This window comes from Empidonax traillii, unplaced genomic scaffold (assembly GCF_003031625.1).
Source record: "Empidonax traillii isolate 1590-97213 ecotype Southwest subspecies unplaced genomic scaffold, ASM303162v1 scaffold741:size898883, whole genome shotgun sequence".
Classification (NCBI taxonomy): domain Eukaryota; kingdom Metazoa; phylum Chordata; class Aves; order Passeriformes; family Tyrannidae; genus Empidonax; species Empidonax traillii.
Window position 1 is genome coordinate 377,354 of NW_020955934.1, and position 20,268 is coordinate 397,621.

At 37.4% G+C, this 20,268-nt stretch overlaps 1 protein-coding gene across 3 annotated transcripts in view; it reads left to right on the forward strand.

Moving 5' to 3' along the window:
• The window catches only part of VPS41 (VPS41, HOPS complex subunit), a 95,422-nt gene that overhangs the window by 10,310 nt on the left and 64,844 nt on the right, over positions 1-20,268 (forward strand). The window contains exons 3-5 of one of the 3 annotated variants that reach the window (XM_027900593.1): positions 7,414-7,458; positions 7,953-8,060; positions 10,949-11,026. The exons of 1 other annotated variant lie outside the window; for it this stretch is intronic. In XM_027900593.1, coding sequence (XP_027756394.1) covers positions 7,414-7,458; positions 7,953-8,060; positions 10,949-11,026 — 231 coding nt within the window. The remainder of the gene's footprint in view (positions 1-7,413; positions 7,459-7,952; positions 8,061-10,948; positions 11,027-20,268) is intronic. One more of the 3 variants, XM_027900594.1, reaches the window with a different exon arrangement.

A 20,268-nucleotide genomic window follows, 5' to 3' on the forward strand; every position in this document is an offset into this window, starting at 1 on the left:
ATGAAATTGTCATTTTAAATGGGGAGAATGGAAGGAAAAGTTAGATAAATTCCAAGTAGAAAGTTCTCCCTTTTGATGAGAAAATGTATCATGCAAATAATTTATCGAGTCAGTAGGATGAGCGTAGTAAATTATTTATTGAAGTTTAAATGGAATATTTTCATACATTAATTTGAAAAACAAGTTTGCAGTGACTAGTAACTAACGTTATAATATACATCATTAGAGGATTGACTTACAGGAAAAAATGGATTATTGGTATATTCTTTTAAGATGTTCTGGTTTGGAGTGAAAATTAGATACTTCGTTTAATGAGCTATTAATATTAACCAGAAGTGCCTGTTCTATCTGTGTGTTGTTGAATTCCTAAAAAGTAAAAATGCTGCTGTGACTGCTACATAAATTAAATGCAATTGCAAAGCTACCGTTAGCAGAGTACGGAGACATGGCTTTTCCAAAACCCTAAATGCATTTATCTGGGTGGAATAACAGTCTAGGCTGCAAAAAAGAGAGTAGGAGGGAAATTCAGCTCTTCCCCCGTGGTGGGTGGGTGGGTGAACTTTAAAAAAGTGCTGTTCCTGAAACTGCGCTGTCGTGTTTTCACGTGCAGTACATCACAGCGTGGCAACCGGGCTGCTTGAGCAGTGTCCACGGGGGAAACAAATGTTTGCCCAAGTTCCTTACTCAGCAAAAGCAAAGGACGAGTAGAAATGCATAGCTTCACTGAGATTTGAACCGGGTTTGGGTTTTTCTGTGCTGGAATGGGCATTGGATTTGGACATGGGAGTTAAACAGCCCATCCTGTGCTGCCTCTGTATGGTGCACTTGCTGATTCTGTATTTTTTGAACACTGAAGTGGGTTTTAAAGTTTTCGTGTGTTCTTTGTCATGCACAAAACTACCAGTAAAATAAATGGATGGAAATTGAAATGAAACCAAATTGTACTATGGGGACTTTTTATTACTTCTTTTTTTTCTGTTTTCTTTCTTTTTAACATGCCATTTGTGATGGCTCACGTGCAATATGTTATCTGTGTGTTGATTATGTTTCACAACTTGGCTAGTGCCCAGCTCCTTCAAACCTGTAAGACTGAATCTTCGATTGGTGTTATGCAAAGATAGTGTAATGTTGTGTAGGCCACAACAGTTTTGTGAGGAAATGAAACGCTCTCTGCTTTGGCTCTCATCTGTCTGTCATTTCATACCGTAAATACACCTCATTTTGATACATATTCACAGCCATATCATCTTAATTCCTTGCTCCTGGTATATATCTGCATTTTCCTAGGGTATTGAATAAATCCCTGTGGAAAATGCATGGGGAGAACAGAAAATGGCTGTGTGAAATTCTACCATCCTAATCCATCTTTACCAATTTTATGGCTAAGTGTACTGAGAAAGCATTGTTGATCTGCCTTCTGAACAATTGTAAAGGAACTAGATGGGAGGTTACTCACTGCACATTTTTCACTGAGGTAACATTACTGTATTTTCACCATAGAATTAGCGGAAAATATTTTTATTTAAACCAAATAATTTTTTTCTGCTTTGTTAAAATCTTCCTGTACAGACTTTTTGATATGAAAATAATGGAGGAAAAGAGTTTTATGTTCTCTCAGTGAGCTTCTGAAGCAACTGGTAAAGTCCTCGGTATTCAGAATTCAGCATAGTAAATAAAACAACAGCCTGCAATAAAATTGTGTTCCAGTTTTGGTAGTGTTTAGCAGACTGGGCTTTTGAAGGTTAAAAGCCTTAGTCTAAGTTTTTCTTGGTATTCCTGGAGTGCTAGAGATTTGATTGAGAGAAATTGAGTCAGGATCCTAATCCTGAAAATAGTGTAGGTACTCTCTTTATCACTGAGTCCGGAAACCATCTCCTTGGAATGGAGAAACAGTAACAGGGAAGGTGAGCTTTGTCATAGTTACACATCCTACTCCAGTAAGACATTAAGAATTTGTTACAGCTTGCCTTTTAATATTTTGTAAATATTTTTAATATTTCCTAAAACTAAGAGTGTTAAAGCATCCTCCTGCATGTGTTATGTCGCGTTGCATGTGATATTTTCACTTGCAATAGATTTTTTTTTTTTTTGCTGGAGTTTTTTTATTCAGTTTAGCAAATCTAAAGTCAGGTTCATTTATAAATCAGTTGTTCAGTATCTCTTAACCTTTAATGAATGGAGATAGTTGGGTCCTAACAGAGGTTTCAGATCTGAACTGGAAAGGATAAAGTCTGAAAATAGTCGTAATTTCTTTATCAGGCCAAAGGAGGCATTATGACCCATGTGGTGCAATTTCCAGGTGTAGTAATGTGATGAAGATTTAAACAAAAAGTTTTGCCTATATCTTTCGTTGGGTAGTACTTGTCTCCTTGGGGAAATTTTGTGACAGTTATCCTTAAATGTGTAAGGTACTTGCTGGACCCCCTTGTCCCTTGCATAGCCTTCGTGGTGCGGTCCTGCCCTCTCAGGCACTGCTGGTGACAGGAAGGGTTTGCTGGAGTGTTGGATGGTGGTGTAAAACCCCGCTGGTGATGTACCTTTCATTGCAATCTGCTTAGAAGTCACCCATCCCGCTTCTCAGCAGGACACCAGCCTCTCAGGTAAGTGCTCCTTTGCTCCTGTCAGTTAGGGGATTTATAGTAGAAAAGTCCTTTCCAGCCCACACATCCGGAGGCCCTCAAAGCTAGAACTGAGACAGCCAATCAACCCCCTGATTAGGACATAATTTCTGCTAAAGAATCAGCCGTCGGATATGGTTATGCTTTGGATTTAGTCAAGATCAGAAAACGTAGTAAAGTATCTTGGCAACTGAGTTCTTGGGTATTTTGCTTCACTTTGTGCTTCATTTGTATAGAAGTATGTAATTATCCCTGGAGACTTCATTCTGGGGCTTGAGGTCTTTTTATGTTGTTTGGGTTTTTTTCTTTTTGTATTTGTCACTGAATTTCTGTAAGAAGTGAAGCTGCCCCCAGCAGAACGCTAAGGATGCATTTATTCATTTTTGCATAACTGAGGATGTTCTATGAACCTTCATTTTAACTCAAAACTAATTTGAGTTGCTTTCTTTGGTTCTACTGGAAGTTTTTATGTAGTCTGTTAACTAATAATTCTGGAGCTCTAACTGATTGGTTTAATTTTTTTCTTCTGTGTGATAGTGATGACTGTTTAAATCAATAAAAATGCTGATTTCACACTAGGTTCTACATGGGCTTCCAAGGGTCTGACCTGTTTTAAATATCAAGAAAAGTTACTCTCACAAATTGCCAAGTATTCTCTTCTCACTTTGGAGCAGTAATGTTGGATTTGCACTTTGGCAGCAGAAGTTGTTGTTGTTGTTGTTTTTGGTGTTTCTTTTTGTTTGTTTGTTTGGTTGGTTTGGTTTGTGGTTTTTTTTTTTAAGGTGAGATTTTATAATGTTTTCTAACCACTTAGTTTTCAGATACACAGAGGCATCTTTGAATGGCCTGTAAGCTAGGAGGTGTCCTGGTTTAAGAATGTTGTTCCAAAATTCGGTGCTCCCACTGTGACACTCCAAGACATGTGCCATCTGGTCACTGTCCCACTGCTCCTTCCACCGTGCTTACTCAGAAGACACTTCTTCATGGAAGAGGCCTTCCCACACAGAATGACCTCCAGGTCCTGACCAGGACAGGAGGAAATGAGCTCATTTACCATTTTTCTTATAATTTCTGAGCTCAAGGAGAACTTGAAAGAAAGCATTAAAAAAAAAAAAAAAAAAGAAAAAAAAAGAAATTTAATTGTAGGGAGTTTTGTTGTTTATAGATTCCCCCTGCCCCAAGTCATGAACTTTTAGTAAGGCCTGTGACACTGAGGCCTTGTTGCAGTAGCATGTGAGTGTATCTTTGAAACTGCTTGAGTCATGGACCTCAGGTATCTTTGTATTGGAGTTTAAATGCTTTGCAGGGTAAAAAGTTGCAGGAATAAACAAGGCTGGAATGGCCACCTACGGTAAATTGCAGTTCTAGCTGAGACTGGACAGAAGATGTGCAGGAAAGGGGAAGGACACTTGCCTTATAATGTATGCGCCGTTTATTTCCATAAAGGCTTTGAAAAACTTGGAGGGCAGATCGTGTGGGAAGCGTGACACTTTGCTGTCAGTGCCCGTAACATAATTAGAGTATCCGCAATCAGTAGACCATGTAGTTCATGTGACAGACTGTCCTGTGGGCAGATCCTCTGCTGCAGGAGCAAATGTGGGCTAATGGAATAACTCTAGGAACTGCCCACAGGTTCCTTCTGGAAATTTTCCAGAACCAATTTCAGATATTTTTTTTCTATTCATGATTCCACTGCAGTAGTTCCTGCAGGCAAAGCTGGGAAAGACAGGGCAGAATATCTGAAGAAGGTTGTGACTCTGTGTTTAGAAAGGCAGATGAGCATCCCTCGCAGTGGCACTGGCCTGTTGGGAGGTTGCTGCACGTTTCCAGCTCTCCTCAGCTTTGTAAATCTGCTCCAGAAGAAGAGTTAGTAGTGAGTAGGTGCTGAGTGTAGGAAAAGGGCTTTGTTTTCAGTTCAGGAGTGTTCAGCAGTGACAAATGGAAGAGCTCTTAGTAGGAACCCGTTTGTTTGTATAGTGTTGAAGGTTAGTTAGGAGATTTCAATCCATTGGAAATGTGCTTTCAGTGGGAAATGTTTATGGATACCTGTTCTTTACAGGTTCTTTGCAACATATTTTTAGCTATCTGACCGCTAGCTTTAGCATTAGTAGGCAAGTAGAAAATTAAATAGAATGTGAGTTTTAGTTTAGCATTCACATGGTTGAAAAATGATCATTATTTTTTTTACAACATCCGGAAGGTAGCTTCATTCTGTTAGCTCTGTGGATCTCCTTCCCTTTCAGAATTTAAGGATGCCGTGAGTGGAGTGCTTTACACATTTTGTGCAGTATATATTTCTTTTTCTCTTAATACGTTTGTAAAGAATCTCAAAATTCGGTGCTGTTTCAAGTGTTTTTAGGCAGAAAATATGGGAGAAGTGTTAAGTGGTGGTACAAAAAGCAGTGCTATCAAATTTATTTTCAAATATTTAGAATTCTCTGGGATGGTTTAAAAGACTTTAAATAAAAGTGTCGTACACTTAGTAAAAATCCATGTGAGTTCAGCAATTGATTTTTTTTTCCCCACTATTTTTTCCCTTAAAAAAGGAAAGCTGTGAGTTCTCTGGTATGGGGTAAATGTCACTCTGTTTATGTCTTAGCTTTGCTGCAAGTCAGGACTTGTACTATTCCTCTAGGTTGTCATAGAAACGCAGATAACTGACATCTCAACTCAAGCTGCTGATCATTTTATTTGTGGGTTTTCAGGATTATTAAAATTAAAAAAAATATTGATTTGCTTTTATTAACAATGGACTTTGTTTACTTAAGAAGTTCATACTGCATAAAAGCTTTTCTTGATAGAAAAATAGCTTTAAAATTATTAAACTCTGATACTCTAAATAAGAGATCATCAAATGCATTTAATATATCAGTCTGAAGCAGCAGAGAAATCTTGAATTTTCACAAATCACCTTTTTTCATTTCATTTTGTTTATAGTAAAGGGCCCCAACCCCATTTCAATTCACCTTTTTTTTTTTTTTTACTTTCTGTCAAGAAAGCATGAAATGAGTACATCGTCATTCCTAATATTTGGAAGTCTTCATTTTATTTACTTATTTTGAAGACTGGCAGAATGCTTCAGTGCACTGACTTTTGAAAATTTTTTTTTTTTTTTTTTTGTATATGCATGTGCAGGAAAAATTACTTAGTTTTCACTCATAAATAGGACAGGCAAAACTTATTTACAGTAACTTTTTCTAATGGTCCATGGATGAATGATTTTATGCAAACTACTCAAGAGACTAGAATTAACTTTTCATGTTGGCTGCGCATTGAGTGTCCAGACCCCAGCAACACGTGGGATCTTATAAAAACTAGATGACTGGAGTTCAATTTTTACTTTTACGAATTTATTCAGTGATTACCCATGCATTTCAAGTGTAATCTTTGTAAGGAATGTATAAAATGAGGTAATGCATTAATTGTGTAAAATGGACACATACTTCCTTACGCCCTCCTTCCATCGCCTGTGTGCTTTTTTCTTTGACTTTACCACCTCCCTCTGCATTGTAGCCATTTATTAAGGATCTGTAGGCACAAGGAATTTGACTGATTTATATACAGCCCTGTAATTTGACATTGTCATTCTGTCTAGTAACAACTTTGTTCAGTGTTAGATTTACTGAATAAAATTGTTTCTTGGTGGACATTTTGACACCTCACTTCAGACTCCTACGTCATGCGCTGCTGACATCCCTTTATTAATCTCATTTGTATTCTGTCATAAAACTCTCAAACAACATTTTAAAACAGACTCTCTTTGCAGTGTATTTATATAAGCATGGGGCTAAATACTGAGTGTTTCCATAGGTATGGTTTTTGTGTTTTTTATGAGGTTGTGTATGTATTACCATATATGATGGTATTACACATGGTAAATGGCCATAATGTGTTACTTGGGAAAGACTGACTTTAGTACTCCAAAGGCAGTTTGAACAAAATATGTTTTATCAACCAGTCCGTCTTCCAAATTTATTTTTCGCATCATTAGCTATAAGAAAATGTTGTACAAATGCAGTTCTTCTGCCATAGGCTGACCTTGTGCATTTTTAGGGCTTGGAAGGCAGTGGTTGGTGGGAAGTGAAGGCATTCCTTTAATTAGAGCCCTGCACTGTTATATTCTGGTTGCCTAGAAATGAGAGATGCGTTTTATGTGGAAAACATGCTCAATGTTGATCTGCTCATTAGAGCCAATAGTGAGCGCAGGAGAGTATTCTTACAGGTACACTGTTTCCCAGTGAGGACCAAGGGGTCTCACTCATATATATGGGTTTGTGTATATATACACATATAGTATTACCTGAGACTCACTGAAGCCTATGGAATCTCTCTTTGGCACTATACTTCAGTAGACCATCTGTTACAGATAGATGCCTATGACCAGAGGGCTATTTTGCATCTTGGATTTTCTTTTCCTAAGAGATAAATATGTGGGGTGTTCTTAGATGAATAAATTTACTGCTTGGTTTTGGTTTTTTGTTTGTTTGTTTGTTTTTTTTAGTTTGGTTTCTTTTCACTGAACCAACCCCTTGAACCATCATCTTTCTTTGCATCTAAGTAGTGATTGGGGGATAATACCTAACATGCTTGAAAAGAAAAAGAGAGGAAAGTCTCAGTATTTACCAGAAAAAGATCCTAACATGCACATGATAAAGGTGATTCATAGGAGCATGCTGTGTCCAGATCCTTTTCCCAGACAACATGTTTATACTATTGATTTTTTAACATAAACCCATTGGTGGGTTTTATACAATTAACTTATTCCTAGTGGATTCTTTTTTATTTTTGTTCACAGCGTTTTGCCTCTATCCTACCTACAGAGGTGCAGCATCTTGTAAAGGTCGTGAAGTTTCTTGTAACCTGCATGTTTCAGCTTTCAGTTCTTTGTGGCTACAGTGGCACACTTTATTTTATCATCATTCATTTTCATATCCATCCTTTTTGTATTTTACTTCTAAATTACAAATGACTAACTCTATGTAATAAAGTACACATGTACATTTTTACCTGCTTTTGATATATCAACTAAGTGCCTCTTACAGCTGAATTGATATGCTGCTATACAGTCTTTGTTTGCACCCAGAACTTTGGAGTAAAAAGAGAAACCAATAACAAAAAAGCACAACCCAAACCCCCTCAGATGATAAAAATGTGAAAGTTTGGCTTTTGATTGTAATGGCTGTTATGAAGAGGTAGCAGTGATCCATCTTCGCCTGTTGCTGTGTGATAGTTTTGGGGTATCTTTTAATTTGTTTGTATCTAAAATAAACATCTAAATGTTTTTGTCGTTTTTTTCTCTCTTGCTCCCTTTTCCTTGCACTCTTAAAAATCCAGGAAGATGAGAGTGAAGAAGAACCTAAGCTGAAGTATGAACGGCTTTCCAATGGAGTGACTGAAATTCTCCAGAAGGATGCAGCCAGCTGCATGACAGTGCATGAAAAGGTATTATGTGACTTTGTGGCTGAGATAAAACTTCTGCTTGGTTTTATATATTTAGCTGTGCTTATAATGCATCGGTATATTTCTGTGTACAAGTGATGCCAAATCTAGACTTGCAGTGCAAGACAACACTAACATAAACAAAAGTCACCATAAGCCTCTATTGAACAATCCACATTTTCTCAGTGATAAAATGAGTAGTTCACATGGTTCAGTTAACAGTAGATCTCTCTAGAACTGGAATACAGTCCTAAATTTCCTTTCCTCTGAAAGGAAATTGGTATATACTGTGCTTATTTATACAGCAAATCACTGAAGACAGACTTGATCAGGCCAGGAACTTAGCATATATTCATCTGTGGAAGATAGGTGAGTTTATGCTAATACAGTGTAGAAGGAAGTAATTACAATATTTTCTGTTTGATTGGGGGTTTTTTTGGGTGATTTTTTTTTTTTTGAGAGGTATCACACTTAACACTTCCCTGTTCCCCTTCCCTGATTCAATATGTTAAAAACAAGGAGAGGAAACTTCGTACGTGCTCAGGTTTGTGACGTACAAGAGAGAGATAGGGAGAAAGTGTTGGACAAATTTTATGAAGAATTATTCATTTATTCTTAAAGAAACTTCGTATGCTTCTTTGTTGTTTTAAACAATTGCTTTGTATTTTAGGAGTTTTCTTTTATAAATACTGGAAAACATTTTAAAATACTGAGGCATGTTGAAGAGGTCTGAAAGTATGAGTTAAGGATTTGTTAACTGTTAGTATGTAAAACGTAATAGCTATTTTCTGAATGTATCTTTTTTCATACCCAGTAATATCTCCTTAGCAGTTATTGTTGAGGGATCTATCTTTATTATTTGGCTATATTTTTAGATTGACTTGTGCTATGTTTCTTTTCCTCAGAGGACTGTTGCCATGGCTCAAGAGGCTCTTAAGATGAAGCTTGTATTTTAAGTGTGTGAATGAAAACAATAAGTCTTTTTAAAATGTTTTTGACGACTTAGAATTACACAGATATTTGGAAAATAGTCAAGCCTTTCCTCCTTGTCTGTGGCCTTTTTCTGTTACCTTTTATTCACAAGTCTCAGGTAATTTCTGAAAGCTGAACAGGATTTTTCTATAAGGATGTGCACAGATACAGCTTTTACTACAGTGTCACAAAACATGACAATACAGGAAAACTGTACGAGTATCCCAGCTCTTTCAGTTTTCCAGCAAACTGGATACACTATTTATGAGAAGGATCAATATTGTTAGAAGCCAGGTACTGCAGTCTTTTAGGAATAGGTCTCTTACAACAGAAAGCTTAAAAATGAAGCTGGGTTATAGATTTTGTGAGCGTGTTTCTGTTTCATTCTCGTTGGGTTTTTAGGGGGTTTTCTGCCTTGCAAGAGCAGGAAAAGCCTTGATAAAGTGTCATCATTAGCAAAATTATACCATAATATGTATAATATGTCTCTGATTAAAGCAGTTTAACTTTGCTGAGAATCCTGAAAGCTGGCTTCTGCGTTCAGACTAATTTCCTCCCAGGATTATTTTCTTTTTTCTTTTTGCTGGTAAAGCATCATATTTTCACCAGGCTTGCTGTCTGCACTGGATGACTAATCGTCATGGCACCTGGTGCATTCAAGCAGGCCTGTGCAGTGGAATAGTCATACCTAGTTATGTCTGCACACCTGATGTTTTATTAACCAGTATTGATTTTTTTACCCAGGGGACTTTTTTCTTCCTGAAAAAAGGCAACCTTGCAGGAGTGAAAGGCATTGCAGGGAATGAATTTCTAATGAACCCCTTCTTTCCCTTTCTTGACTCCTTTTAATGTAGCTTCATATTTTAAGTGCCTGAACTGAAATTTCATTTTAAGCAATTGCATTTTGATAAATCCTTTTAAACCTTGACTTTCTGTAAGGTTATTTTTTAAAGATTGTGCTGCCTGACTGACACGCTTAGCAGTGCCTGTAAATTTGAGCATTTCATTATAGGTTGCAATGAAGCATGCTCACATGCAGTGAAATACAGAGAATTGAGTAGCCTAGACTATTTGAGTAATGCTGGAAGTGGGGTAGGGAGGGGACAAATAAAAGAAACCTCTGTCATAAATCAAGTAGTACCAAAGTTCTTCCTTTTCAGTTTAGGTGTAGTACACATGGTTCAATTAACAGCATATCCCTCTGAATCAGTTCCCTTCTTTTTTGTATCAAAATAAGTTTTGTGATAGCATGCAGTTGTGTGGACATTTCTTTATTTTACTCTTATTTTTTAGAATGAAACTCCTGTGAAAAAGTGTATTTGTCTTGAGAGTATTCAATTTAGGAGTGTTACTGTGTGAAGGAGAGCAAATCCAGTGGTTATCTGTGTGCCTAAATGCACTGTCAGAGACCCTCCATAATTCAGCTGTTATTTTACCAGTGGCTTCCTGGTGCCCTTTTGTTGTGTTTGAATGCTTTGTTTTCGTGTTAATACTGAAGGACAAATAAATAAAGCTCAAAGAAATTATTATGGCTAAAACAAAGCTGCAGAAACTATTTCTAGGAACTGTTTCAGATCTCTGTTGGCCCTTGCTTTCACACTGCATTTTTAATTTGCTGCCACAGTCCATCAGCCAGTGTGTACAGACTGCAGACACACCATTAGTTGTCAGTGGATGAGAGTCCTCATGACTCATTCTGACAGCTAACTTGCACTATCAAAGCAATATGGGCTTGAAGCCCTGTTTTATTCTTTAGGTAGAGTTAAAATAACCTTTCTCTATAGAAAGTGGTGGGCTTTTTTCTTTTCCGCAGTGTTGCTAATCATTAATCTGCTAAACATCCTGGAGTTCATGTAGCATGGCTGTAGTGTTGGTTGTGGTGTCTTTTTGTTTATGTAATCAGTCTCTTTCTTTTACAGTTTTTGGCACTGGGAACACATTATGGCAAAGTTTATTTACTTGATGTCCAGGGGAACATCACACAGAAGTTTGATGTCGTAAGTATGACATTATTTAGAACCCATTTCCTGGGATGTAAAAATGCTGCAGTGTACTAAGAGATGAGTAAGTTAACACTCTTGTTACATCTCAAGTTATATTAATGCATTCCGTAACATAAGAAGCAGTCAGTGTATGGTCCTTGCAAAAAAGAAGTTACGCTGGATGGTTTTGTGATGAGCACATCTCAATTTACATATAATAAACTTTTTCATGAAACAGAAGAGGAAATACATATTTATGATTGTAAGAGGCTGTTATTAAAAATGTAACCCAGAAGCTTGTGACTTCCATAAGGCATGAACCTGTTCATTAGGTGACTATTGTCAGTTATTAGTGTGTGAACTATCACTTTAGCTAGTTGCCACAAGTAATTCAAAATTGATTGATTACCTTGCTGGTTCAGTTTATCTGTTGCAAATATATAACGCTAATATTTTATATAAATGTTTTGAAGTTTAAATTCTTACAGGTTTGTATTGATTGAAGGAAAAGAAGCAGACTTTTTCCTTATTGTGGTTCCTGGTAGTAGTAGATGAATGAAATGCTAAATTTCAACTCTGTTCTAGAGTATTAAATGTTCCTTTTAATTGTGGATATTTGTTGATTATTTGCAAATTCACTGTCTTCCTTGGAAACTGGGTGGAACAGAATTAGCAATTTTTTTCCTCCTGACACTGTCACAAAATCTAGTAGCCAAACCTTGGTTTCTTACAGCAGTCTAAGCACTTGTCAGAGAAACCATCACAAGATGAGGACGTGTTTGCAAAGAGAACGTGTTCTAAAGCTGTTAGCTGCATGGGTGGGGTGAAAGGTTTTGAGTTATATTTTTGAAAAATTTAATTATGAATAAGGGAGTGGGGGGAACATAGACTCCTAGGCACAGCTTTTGGAGAAGATTTTGGGTTTAATATTGGTCAGATTGGTAATGACCTTCCTGGGTATTAATTAAAGTCAAGCTAATTGTGTTCTTCTATTTCTTTTAATTTTGTACATTTGTCAGTCCTGCAGATGAGATGTTGACTGCATTTCAAAAGAGTAAAAGCTTTTGGTGTCTCACTTGCAGTTCTGATTACCTTTCATGCGTGCTACTTGATAGAGTTTCTCTGCAGAGTAAGAGAAACTCTCTATTTGGGGCAGGTCAGATTTAAGTGAACCTGAATTCTGCTCTTCCATTGCTGTGGTAGAAGACTGACTCAGAGACTCACTCAGATGAAGTGCAGATTTTCTTTCAAGTCTGGCACTAAATGTCTTAGACTTGTATTTCTTCCAGTCAGTGTAAGGTGTTTGGAAAAGTTCATTTGTAGAACTACCTTTATTTTTCTTCTTATGTGAACCACCAATGCCTTGTTCTCTCCCAGTGCCTTGTTCTCTCCCACTGGTTCCAAGAGATTAAATCCTCTTTTTGTAAAGGCTTAGGGCGCTACCTAGGTGTAGAGCAAGGAACAAGGGGACTTGTTGTCTGTCAAAGACTATAAAACAAAATTCCTGCATCCTCTTTATACCTATTCTCCCAAATCTGCTATTCTTTTCTTTGCTTTTCCTTAATGAAAAGTCCTATTCCTTAATTAAAAGTGCCTGCTGGAAGGTTGGTTTCTTAGGATGAAGTCAAGTTTGGGCTATATAATCTACTTTCTGCTCTAAGGTGTTTACTTTTCCAAATTTGGCCTGCTTCAGGGTGAAGATTTTTGTGCTGTGTCTCCTTGTAGAGATGGCAGTGATTTCTTTTCAAAACTATTGTTTGAGTAGAAACTACTTTTTGAGATGGAGAATAGGAAAAAGAAATGTTTCTTGGATTCTGTTAGTAATGTTTATGTCTCTTTTTGTAATGTACATGTCTCCAGTGCAACAGATTACATCATGGATGAGGTGGAAAGGGTGCTGCTTTTTTTTTCTTTTCTTGTTCTTCTTCGAATTAGTAAAAAAGATTTTTCTCTGGGACCACTTGTCTTTAAAAAAAAAAGTTTTTCAAAGAACTATTTAGTGTTGTAGAACACAACAGGCTGCCTAGGGGAAAAGCAGGCAGCTCTGTGACGTAGCAGATATTTTGTTTTATGATATGGTAGAAGTTAATAGTAAGGGGAACAACGTGAAGCCCTTTGTCCAGAAGAAATCAGTTATGTAATTCAAGGAATGATTCCACATTTAGGTCATTATTTTTCAGGGGGCGGGGGTTTGTTTTGGGTGTTTTTTTAAAGTAAAGTTAAGGAATAAAAAAATTAATTACTTTTCTATACATGTGTTAAATGTGTAATTAGCAAAATCAAGCTGTACATGGGAAACTTCAAAAGTCAGTAGGTCTGAAATACAGTTAGTATGTGAAATAAACCAGAATGGAGCGAGAGGTTTTTACTTTAACCTTTTTTTTTAAAATTCATTTTAATAGCAGGTTCGTATTAGAAAATAGCATTACTGCTCTCATAGTCTTCTTGATTTCTGTTTTTCTTTCCTAATGCCAGGTAACTATCTTCAAAAATATAAATGGGCTTGGAAATTGAAGAAATATGAATTTTTCCTTTGTAATAAACCCTTTATTTTCTGTATTGATTCACATCTGCATTTGAGCCAAATTGTAAAACATAAATAGATACAGATCTCAGGATTTGCAGCAAAATGAGGGAGAAAACTTATCAGGATGTTGCATAAGCTCTAAAATGGCTTAAGTTTTGAATGATAGCACTCCTGTTAAAGACTGAATGCGTATGGCATTTTAAGTTGAGCTCAAGTTTCAAGTTGTAAGAAACAATAAAATGTAAAGCTTGGCACCCCTGGAAGTTCTGCTCTTGTAACACACTTGTTGTTTGGAAAACCTTTTACAACTGTGTTCCGTAGTGTCCATAAGCAGCAAATCAGTGTCGGTGTCCTGGATTACAAATACTGGCCCTGGTGCTGCAAAGACTAAATTGTCTGCTTGACTTTGACCCATAAACGTTCACACAGGCTTTTGGGAAACTAAACAACTAAAAAGTATTTTCAGAATAAAGTCTTGCCCTCATCCAGCTCTTCCAATATCCGGTGCTGAATCCCGTGTCGAGTGGACGACTGGTTTTTCCGGTTTGCGGCTCCTTTTGTCAGCAGCAGTGGAAATTCAGTGCTTTGAAACTGTTGTGAGAGATGTGGTTTGGGAAAAATTGAGACAGGAATCTGGAGGCTTTGGCCTTGGGTGATACTGGTATCTCAACAGCCATGCTTGTGCTCTCGCAGTCCCTCTCCCCTCCTTGCCTGGTGTGTGTTTAGCTCTTGCCAGCGTGGCTGTCTTTGACGATGTCAGCCGCCTAAGATTAACTGGTATGCATCCTCAAATAACGTATGTTTGACAAACTGGTGTTCTCGTGTATTAGGGTTCAGTGCATTGAGTGAGATGAAATGTGTCAAATGCACTGAAAATTATTACTAAAAGGCAACAAGAAGAGGAGAAAAAAAGCCTTCTAATGCCAGTGACAAAGGATGATGCAGGACTGATTCACAGCACGTTAATTCCACATGTCTCTCCATCTTTCTTTTCTTCTTAGACTGTCTACAATTTATTAATATAATTATTGCCTCAACTGACATCTTCTGGATTAAGGACTTGTAGATACGAACAAAGCTGTGCAAACATGTTTAGTTAAGTAACAAATCAAAAACCTTTCAAAGGGCAGGAAAACTCGTCCCCATTCTGGTCTTCTAATAAACATCAAGCTTAAAGCAAAAATGGTAAGAACTCTTGGCTGGTGCCAGTGATAGTCTGTGAGAAGGGGAAAGATTGCCTATTTTATAAGTAGGGAGGATTTAAATGTTTAATGCATTGCAGGTGTTTTAGAGGTGATGCACAATTCCACAAAACAATGTAAATAGTGTTTTCAAGCTTCTGTTAGTGCAAAGAAGGGGAAGTCCTTTTAGCATGCAGTATTTGTGAGCTATATAAGGCTGCTGGAATTTCAGAAAGAACAAAGTCTTCTGACAGCATTCCTTTACACCATGGATTTCTTTCCTGGCCCCACCTTTTTTTCCTGATTGTCTCACGTTGTGTAGAACAAACTATTTATTTATAGTTTTTTAATCAGAGTGGTGGAAATCCAAAATCACTAGGTCATCTCTGCTACCTTGAAAAATTGAAAGGGAGTTTCTTTTGTGGTGGTATTGTTGCCCTCAAGTGCATTAAAGTTATGGCAGTCTCCAACCTTTGGAGCAAGACCTTGCTTGAAGGTCAGTCTGTGGCCTGTGGATTTTGCTGATAAATCAGCAGACTGCAACCAAAATGTCAGAGGTTTCAGTTGACTCGATGTCCCTTGGCAAGATTTTGTTAAAAAGAAAAAAGTACTTCTAATGAAGAAATGGGTGTGTTAAGCACCAAATGCTAGAAATTATGCAGAACCTACTAACTGCTGAGAGAGATAATGCAGCATCTTGCAGTGGGGAAGGTTACTTTTAGCAGTTGATTGTATAATGAAGAAGTTGCTTTGGATGGAACTTTGCATGAGAGTTTGAGATGATATAAATGTCACTTACTTTGACAGGCTACTTAAAATTCTCTGTTTATTACTTTTAACTACATCATTTTAGTTGTCACTGTCAACCTATGAAAGAAAACTTAGTTGGGAAATGAAGTGAAGCAACACAACTTAAAGATCTGGGTAGCTGTGTGTTAGTATTTGCAGGGTGTCACTGTGCCTGTTAAATTTGAAGCTGAAACCCTGTCTTTTGTACAAAACAAAGCGGACCACTCTAAATGTAGGTTCAAAAAAACCCACAAAAATAGGGTTTTGATAGAAGCAAGTGTCTATGCAAGGGACAGGTTTCCTTCCCTCCATGGGACCTCCCACCCAAATGGGTGGTGCATTCTTATGTCTTACATGTTTCAAGCTAACCCCTAGCTCTTTCAAATGGAAAAAACGGATAAAAGTGTCATCTTTTGGGATTTTGCTCTTAAGACTTTAATGTCTACACACAATTTAATAGCACTTCTGCTTCTGTCTACCTGTCTTTTCATTTTAACTGCAGATGATTTGGAAATCCAAAGGTCTTTACAGTAGTTGTGGGAATAACTCAGATGGCCTTTTGAGTCTGGCTTTTTGGATGTTATAAAGGCTTGGAAAGTATGTCTTATGATGTTTGTTCTGGTACTGTGCTTATTAGGTTGGTTGTGACCTGGAGTGTTTCCAATGGGAACTGTGGAGCTATTGAAGATTAGGAGACTTCTTTGAGGGGAATCGTGGTGTACCTGTGGTAGTTTGCCTAGACTAGCAAAAGCTGTGGTGTCACGGCCATTACTCCATAGATCTAAGAAGAGTTTCTTGTCTGACAAAACTGAAACAAGAAAAAACAACCTCTCATACATGTTCTGCACATCATCTTTGTACCACTGTATCTGACTTGCCTTTGAAGGGAGCGTTGCTTAAATTTTTAGTTAGCCAAAGAGATCAGATGGACGTGGAAGGCATTTGTTATTACTAGAAACGTTGCTTGGAGTATGGATGAAATGTGGGAGTTTTAAACAATTTTAGGATCATGTGTGATTAATTTTTATAAGCTCAAAACTGAGGCAAGTGTGACCGTTTCGTTCAGTTGTTCTTTCAAGCCTGTAGCTCCGGTAACTCTGTAGCTTGGTGCAGAATAATGTAAAAAGTTTAGTTGGAAGTCTGGGTTCAGCTACAGAAGGTGTGGCGTGGTCCTGTCATTTATTTCTTGAATGCTGTTAGCTCGCACGAGTCAAAGGTGTGCTTGTGAAGTAGCAAACGTGGATGTTGTGAAGTAGTAACATGGATGCTGTAGGTCTAATATATTTCCATTAAAGTATAAAGCCTGCATATTTTATCAGCTGCATCTGGCATGGCAATTGTTTCTGCCGTCTCTTTTGAACTGGTCACTAGCAACTATGTTGCCCACGTACCTTCTTTTGAAAAGAATGTCAACCTCATCCTTAGACAGGATGATCCTTCTACGACTTCATTACGTTTAAAATGCGTATTGTTTTCCTCTTTTTTGAGAGAGGAAAGGAAATAGAAGCACAGGAAGAAGTTTCCTATCATGTTCTGCAGTATCAATAACTTTTCTACAGGATGGGTATGCTGTTATATGTCGGTTGCATTTCGTGACCAACCGTAAATGTACCTTAGCAGATACCTTAGGTACCTTGGCAGCCCTCTTCAGTGTCACTGATTTCAGCAAGAATCTGTTAATGTCACCATTTAATGAGCTAAAGGGACTCAATACTGTTTTGCCACAAAAATCTAGACACAGAAAATAGTTCACCTTCTCTTGACTTGGTAGGGTGCTATCATATTCCATGTGTTTTTTCAAAAAAACTAAAGTATTGAATATTCTAGGGGGAAAATATTTCATAAGGGGAGAAGGCTAAACATGAAGGACAGACATCCTTACTGTGGTATTTAAAATAGCATTGTTGGTCAATAAAGGGCAGTTTCCAAAGTGGCTTTTTTCTCCAGACTTCATTAACTCTTTATTTTTGTGAAAGATCTTAACTTTAGTCCTGCTAAGTGAATTTATATGTGTCAAACATTTTTGAACAAAATTAGTTGGGACATTATTAAGATACATGAAAATCCACAAACCAGTTTTTTCTCTCTTCTAACTCTTTCACCATCCAAGTTTAGTAACATTTGCTGTTTGAATGTATACCACATCTTGTTATTATTTAAGAAATGTAATTTGTGTTTGCAATGATTATTGACCGTTTCTTTAAAAAATTGCTCTATGCAGCAGCATAATTTGACAGTGATATTAGGCAACAAAGTTCATTTACTTTTAAGAAGAACACAGAAACATAGTTTCTAATTTCAAAGACATAATAAACAACCATGCACAATGATATTTTTTCATCTGTGATTTAAGCAAAATCTTTATTGTGATTGGCTCCTATAGTTTCAAAGATACCAACAAATTTCAAACAACTGTGAGATCAAGAACATACTTTTCTGTGCCTTCCAGAGGCTTAATCCCTGACAAGAAAGACTAGATGCTGCTGCTAGGTTCTTCCATCTTTTACTGCTTTTTGGTATTTGAAGAACCACAGATTTTCATCATCAGGGGTATCTGTCCTACTGGGAACTTCCTGGTTTGACCAGGTGATGTGGGGTGACATGAGACATGTGTTCAGTGATTCACTGCTTCCTTTTTTCAGTCATCCCAGAAACACAGTGTCACGCCTGTCTCACCCAGCCCTAACTGCTCTTTGCTGATAGGTAGCTGGACCACTGTGCCAAGCTGTTCTCAAGTTTTATTGGCAGCAATGAAACAGCTAGTTTCAGGTAGCTCTGATTAAATATTTTCATAGAAGACTGCTAACTCAGAGCTGTGTTTTCTAAACCCTAACTACCTTTAAAAGCACAGGGAGGATTTAGAAAGGTTTGTTTCCTCAGAAGCTAGTGTATTGCTGTTTCCTAGACCTGTCTTCCTTTCAGATGGGATATTATACCTGGATAGCATTTTTGTCTATAGGGAACACAGGCACTTATGTGCATATATTGCATAATAGCAGTTTGCCTGTCAGAATTATTAAGAGTTCTGGCATTAATAAAATATTATTTGCGTTAGAAAAATGTTTTTTTAGTTAGAAAGACTGAGTTCTGGAGGACAATGGTTTTTATACAAGTTGACATTAATGATAGAGCTACAGCCCTTTGTTTCCATTTACAATAAAAATAGACCACTATTAAAAATACATAATGACATAACAGGGGCATAATATGATGAACAAAACATGAAGGCAGAACTAAGTATTTTCTCCCATGGAAGAAGATATTATTGATAATGAACTTAATAAGTCTAGTAAAGATTCCTTTCTGAAGGATGAGACTTATTTGTTTCAAAGGACGTGACAGTGTGTATAGCAGTTAGTTTATTGCTCTCCTGATGGAATGGTAAATGTGGACAGTCCAGATCTGATCATCTCAGGTGTTAATGCCGTCAGAACGGCTGCTGAGAAAAATAGCTAATGTCAAGCTGGTCATCTCCACTGTGGTGCTGCTGAGGAAGTTAGTTTCACTCAATGCCCCTTGACACAGAGAAATAAAAGTAGAAGAAATGCCAGAAATTGGTATTTTGGTGTTGGAAGATTCACCACTGTAACCCTAAATTGCTCATAGAAGTCTAGTTACTGGAGGTCTTGGCACTTTTACGGATAGGAGCTGTGAAATGTCACCAATGTAAAGATGGAGGAGGGAATTAATCTGTTTGCTTTTTTGATCTACTTTAAATAAGGTTTACGATATGCAATCAAGTCTGCACTTCACTAGTATTGAAATAGGGCCTCTTTGTATGTAAATGCATTGAGGAACTAGCACAGAATCAATTCATCCTCACATTTACCTTGTTCTGTCTTACTGTCACAGTGAGGATATGGCATACAATATGCTGCTTACATTAAGCTACAGAGCATTTCATGATACGTAGTTTCTACTTATGTGAGTGCTTCCCTCTGCATCCATTTTGGTTTGCATGTGTTTTTTAGGATTCTGTCAAGAATCAGACACCTAACACTGACTGTTGTTGAGTAACTCTGGTGGACTTATGAGACCAGATTTTACAATTGCAAATAAAGGACGTTCCAGAGTTGGTGTCCAAAGAGAATACAATGTGTTCAGTAATCAGAAAATGTGTTTATTATTGCATGTAGCTCTGACTTATACCAGTCTATACCAGTGTTGATAACTGAATGTTTACATGGAAAATGACACTTTAGCTGTAGCTATTGGCTCAATTTCAACATTGATCAACCAGTGTAATATTTAACTACGCCAGGAATATGACTACTTACATCGTTCTCAGCCAGGAAAGGGAATCATTCCCTTATAGTATTTCTGCATCTGTCTGATTCCATCAGCGGGATATCTTTTCACTGATTTCAGAAGCCATTGTGTTTGAATCATTGTCTCTAGTGGAATGGCTGACAAGCTAAAATAACTGCATAAAGTACTTACTGCAAGTTTTTCAGGAGCTTACAGAAAAAAGAAAACTATTTACCTCTGAAGAAAGTACAGGCCATGTATGGAGTGCCTGGAGAAGCAAGGTTGCTGGGCTCCATGTGGTGATGTCCTCTGTCTTGTGCCAGAGAGCGGGATGAGCATCATGACTGTTGTAAAAAGCTTCCTGGAAATGGTGTTGGCACAAGAGTGCCTGACCCCTGAGAAGAACAGTCAAGAGCCTTTTTGCTTCTTTAGAAGTTGTTTGGTTGAAGCTCCAATAAATATATCTCTAAAAAGAAAACCTGTCCTGACCAGAGCTTGCACTGTATGACCTG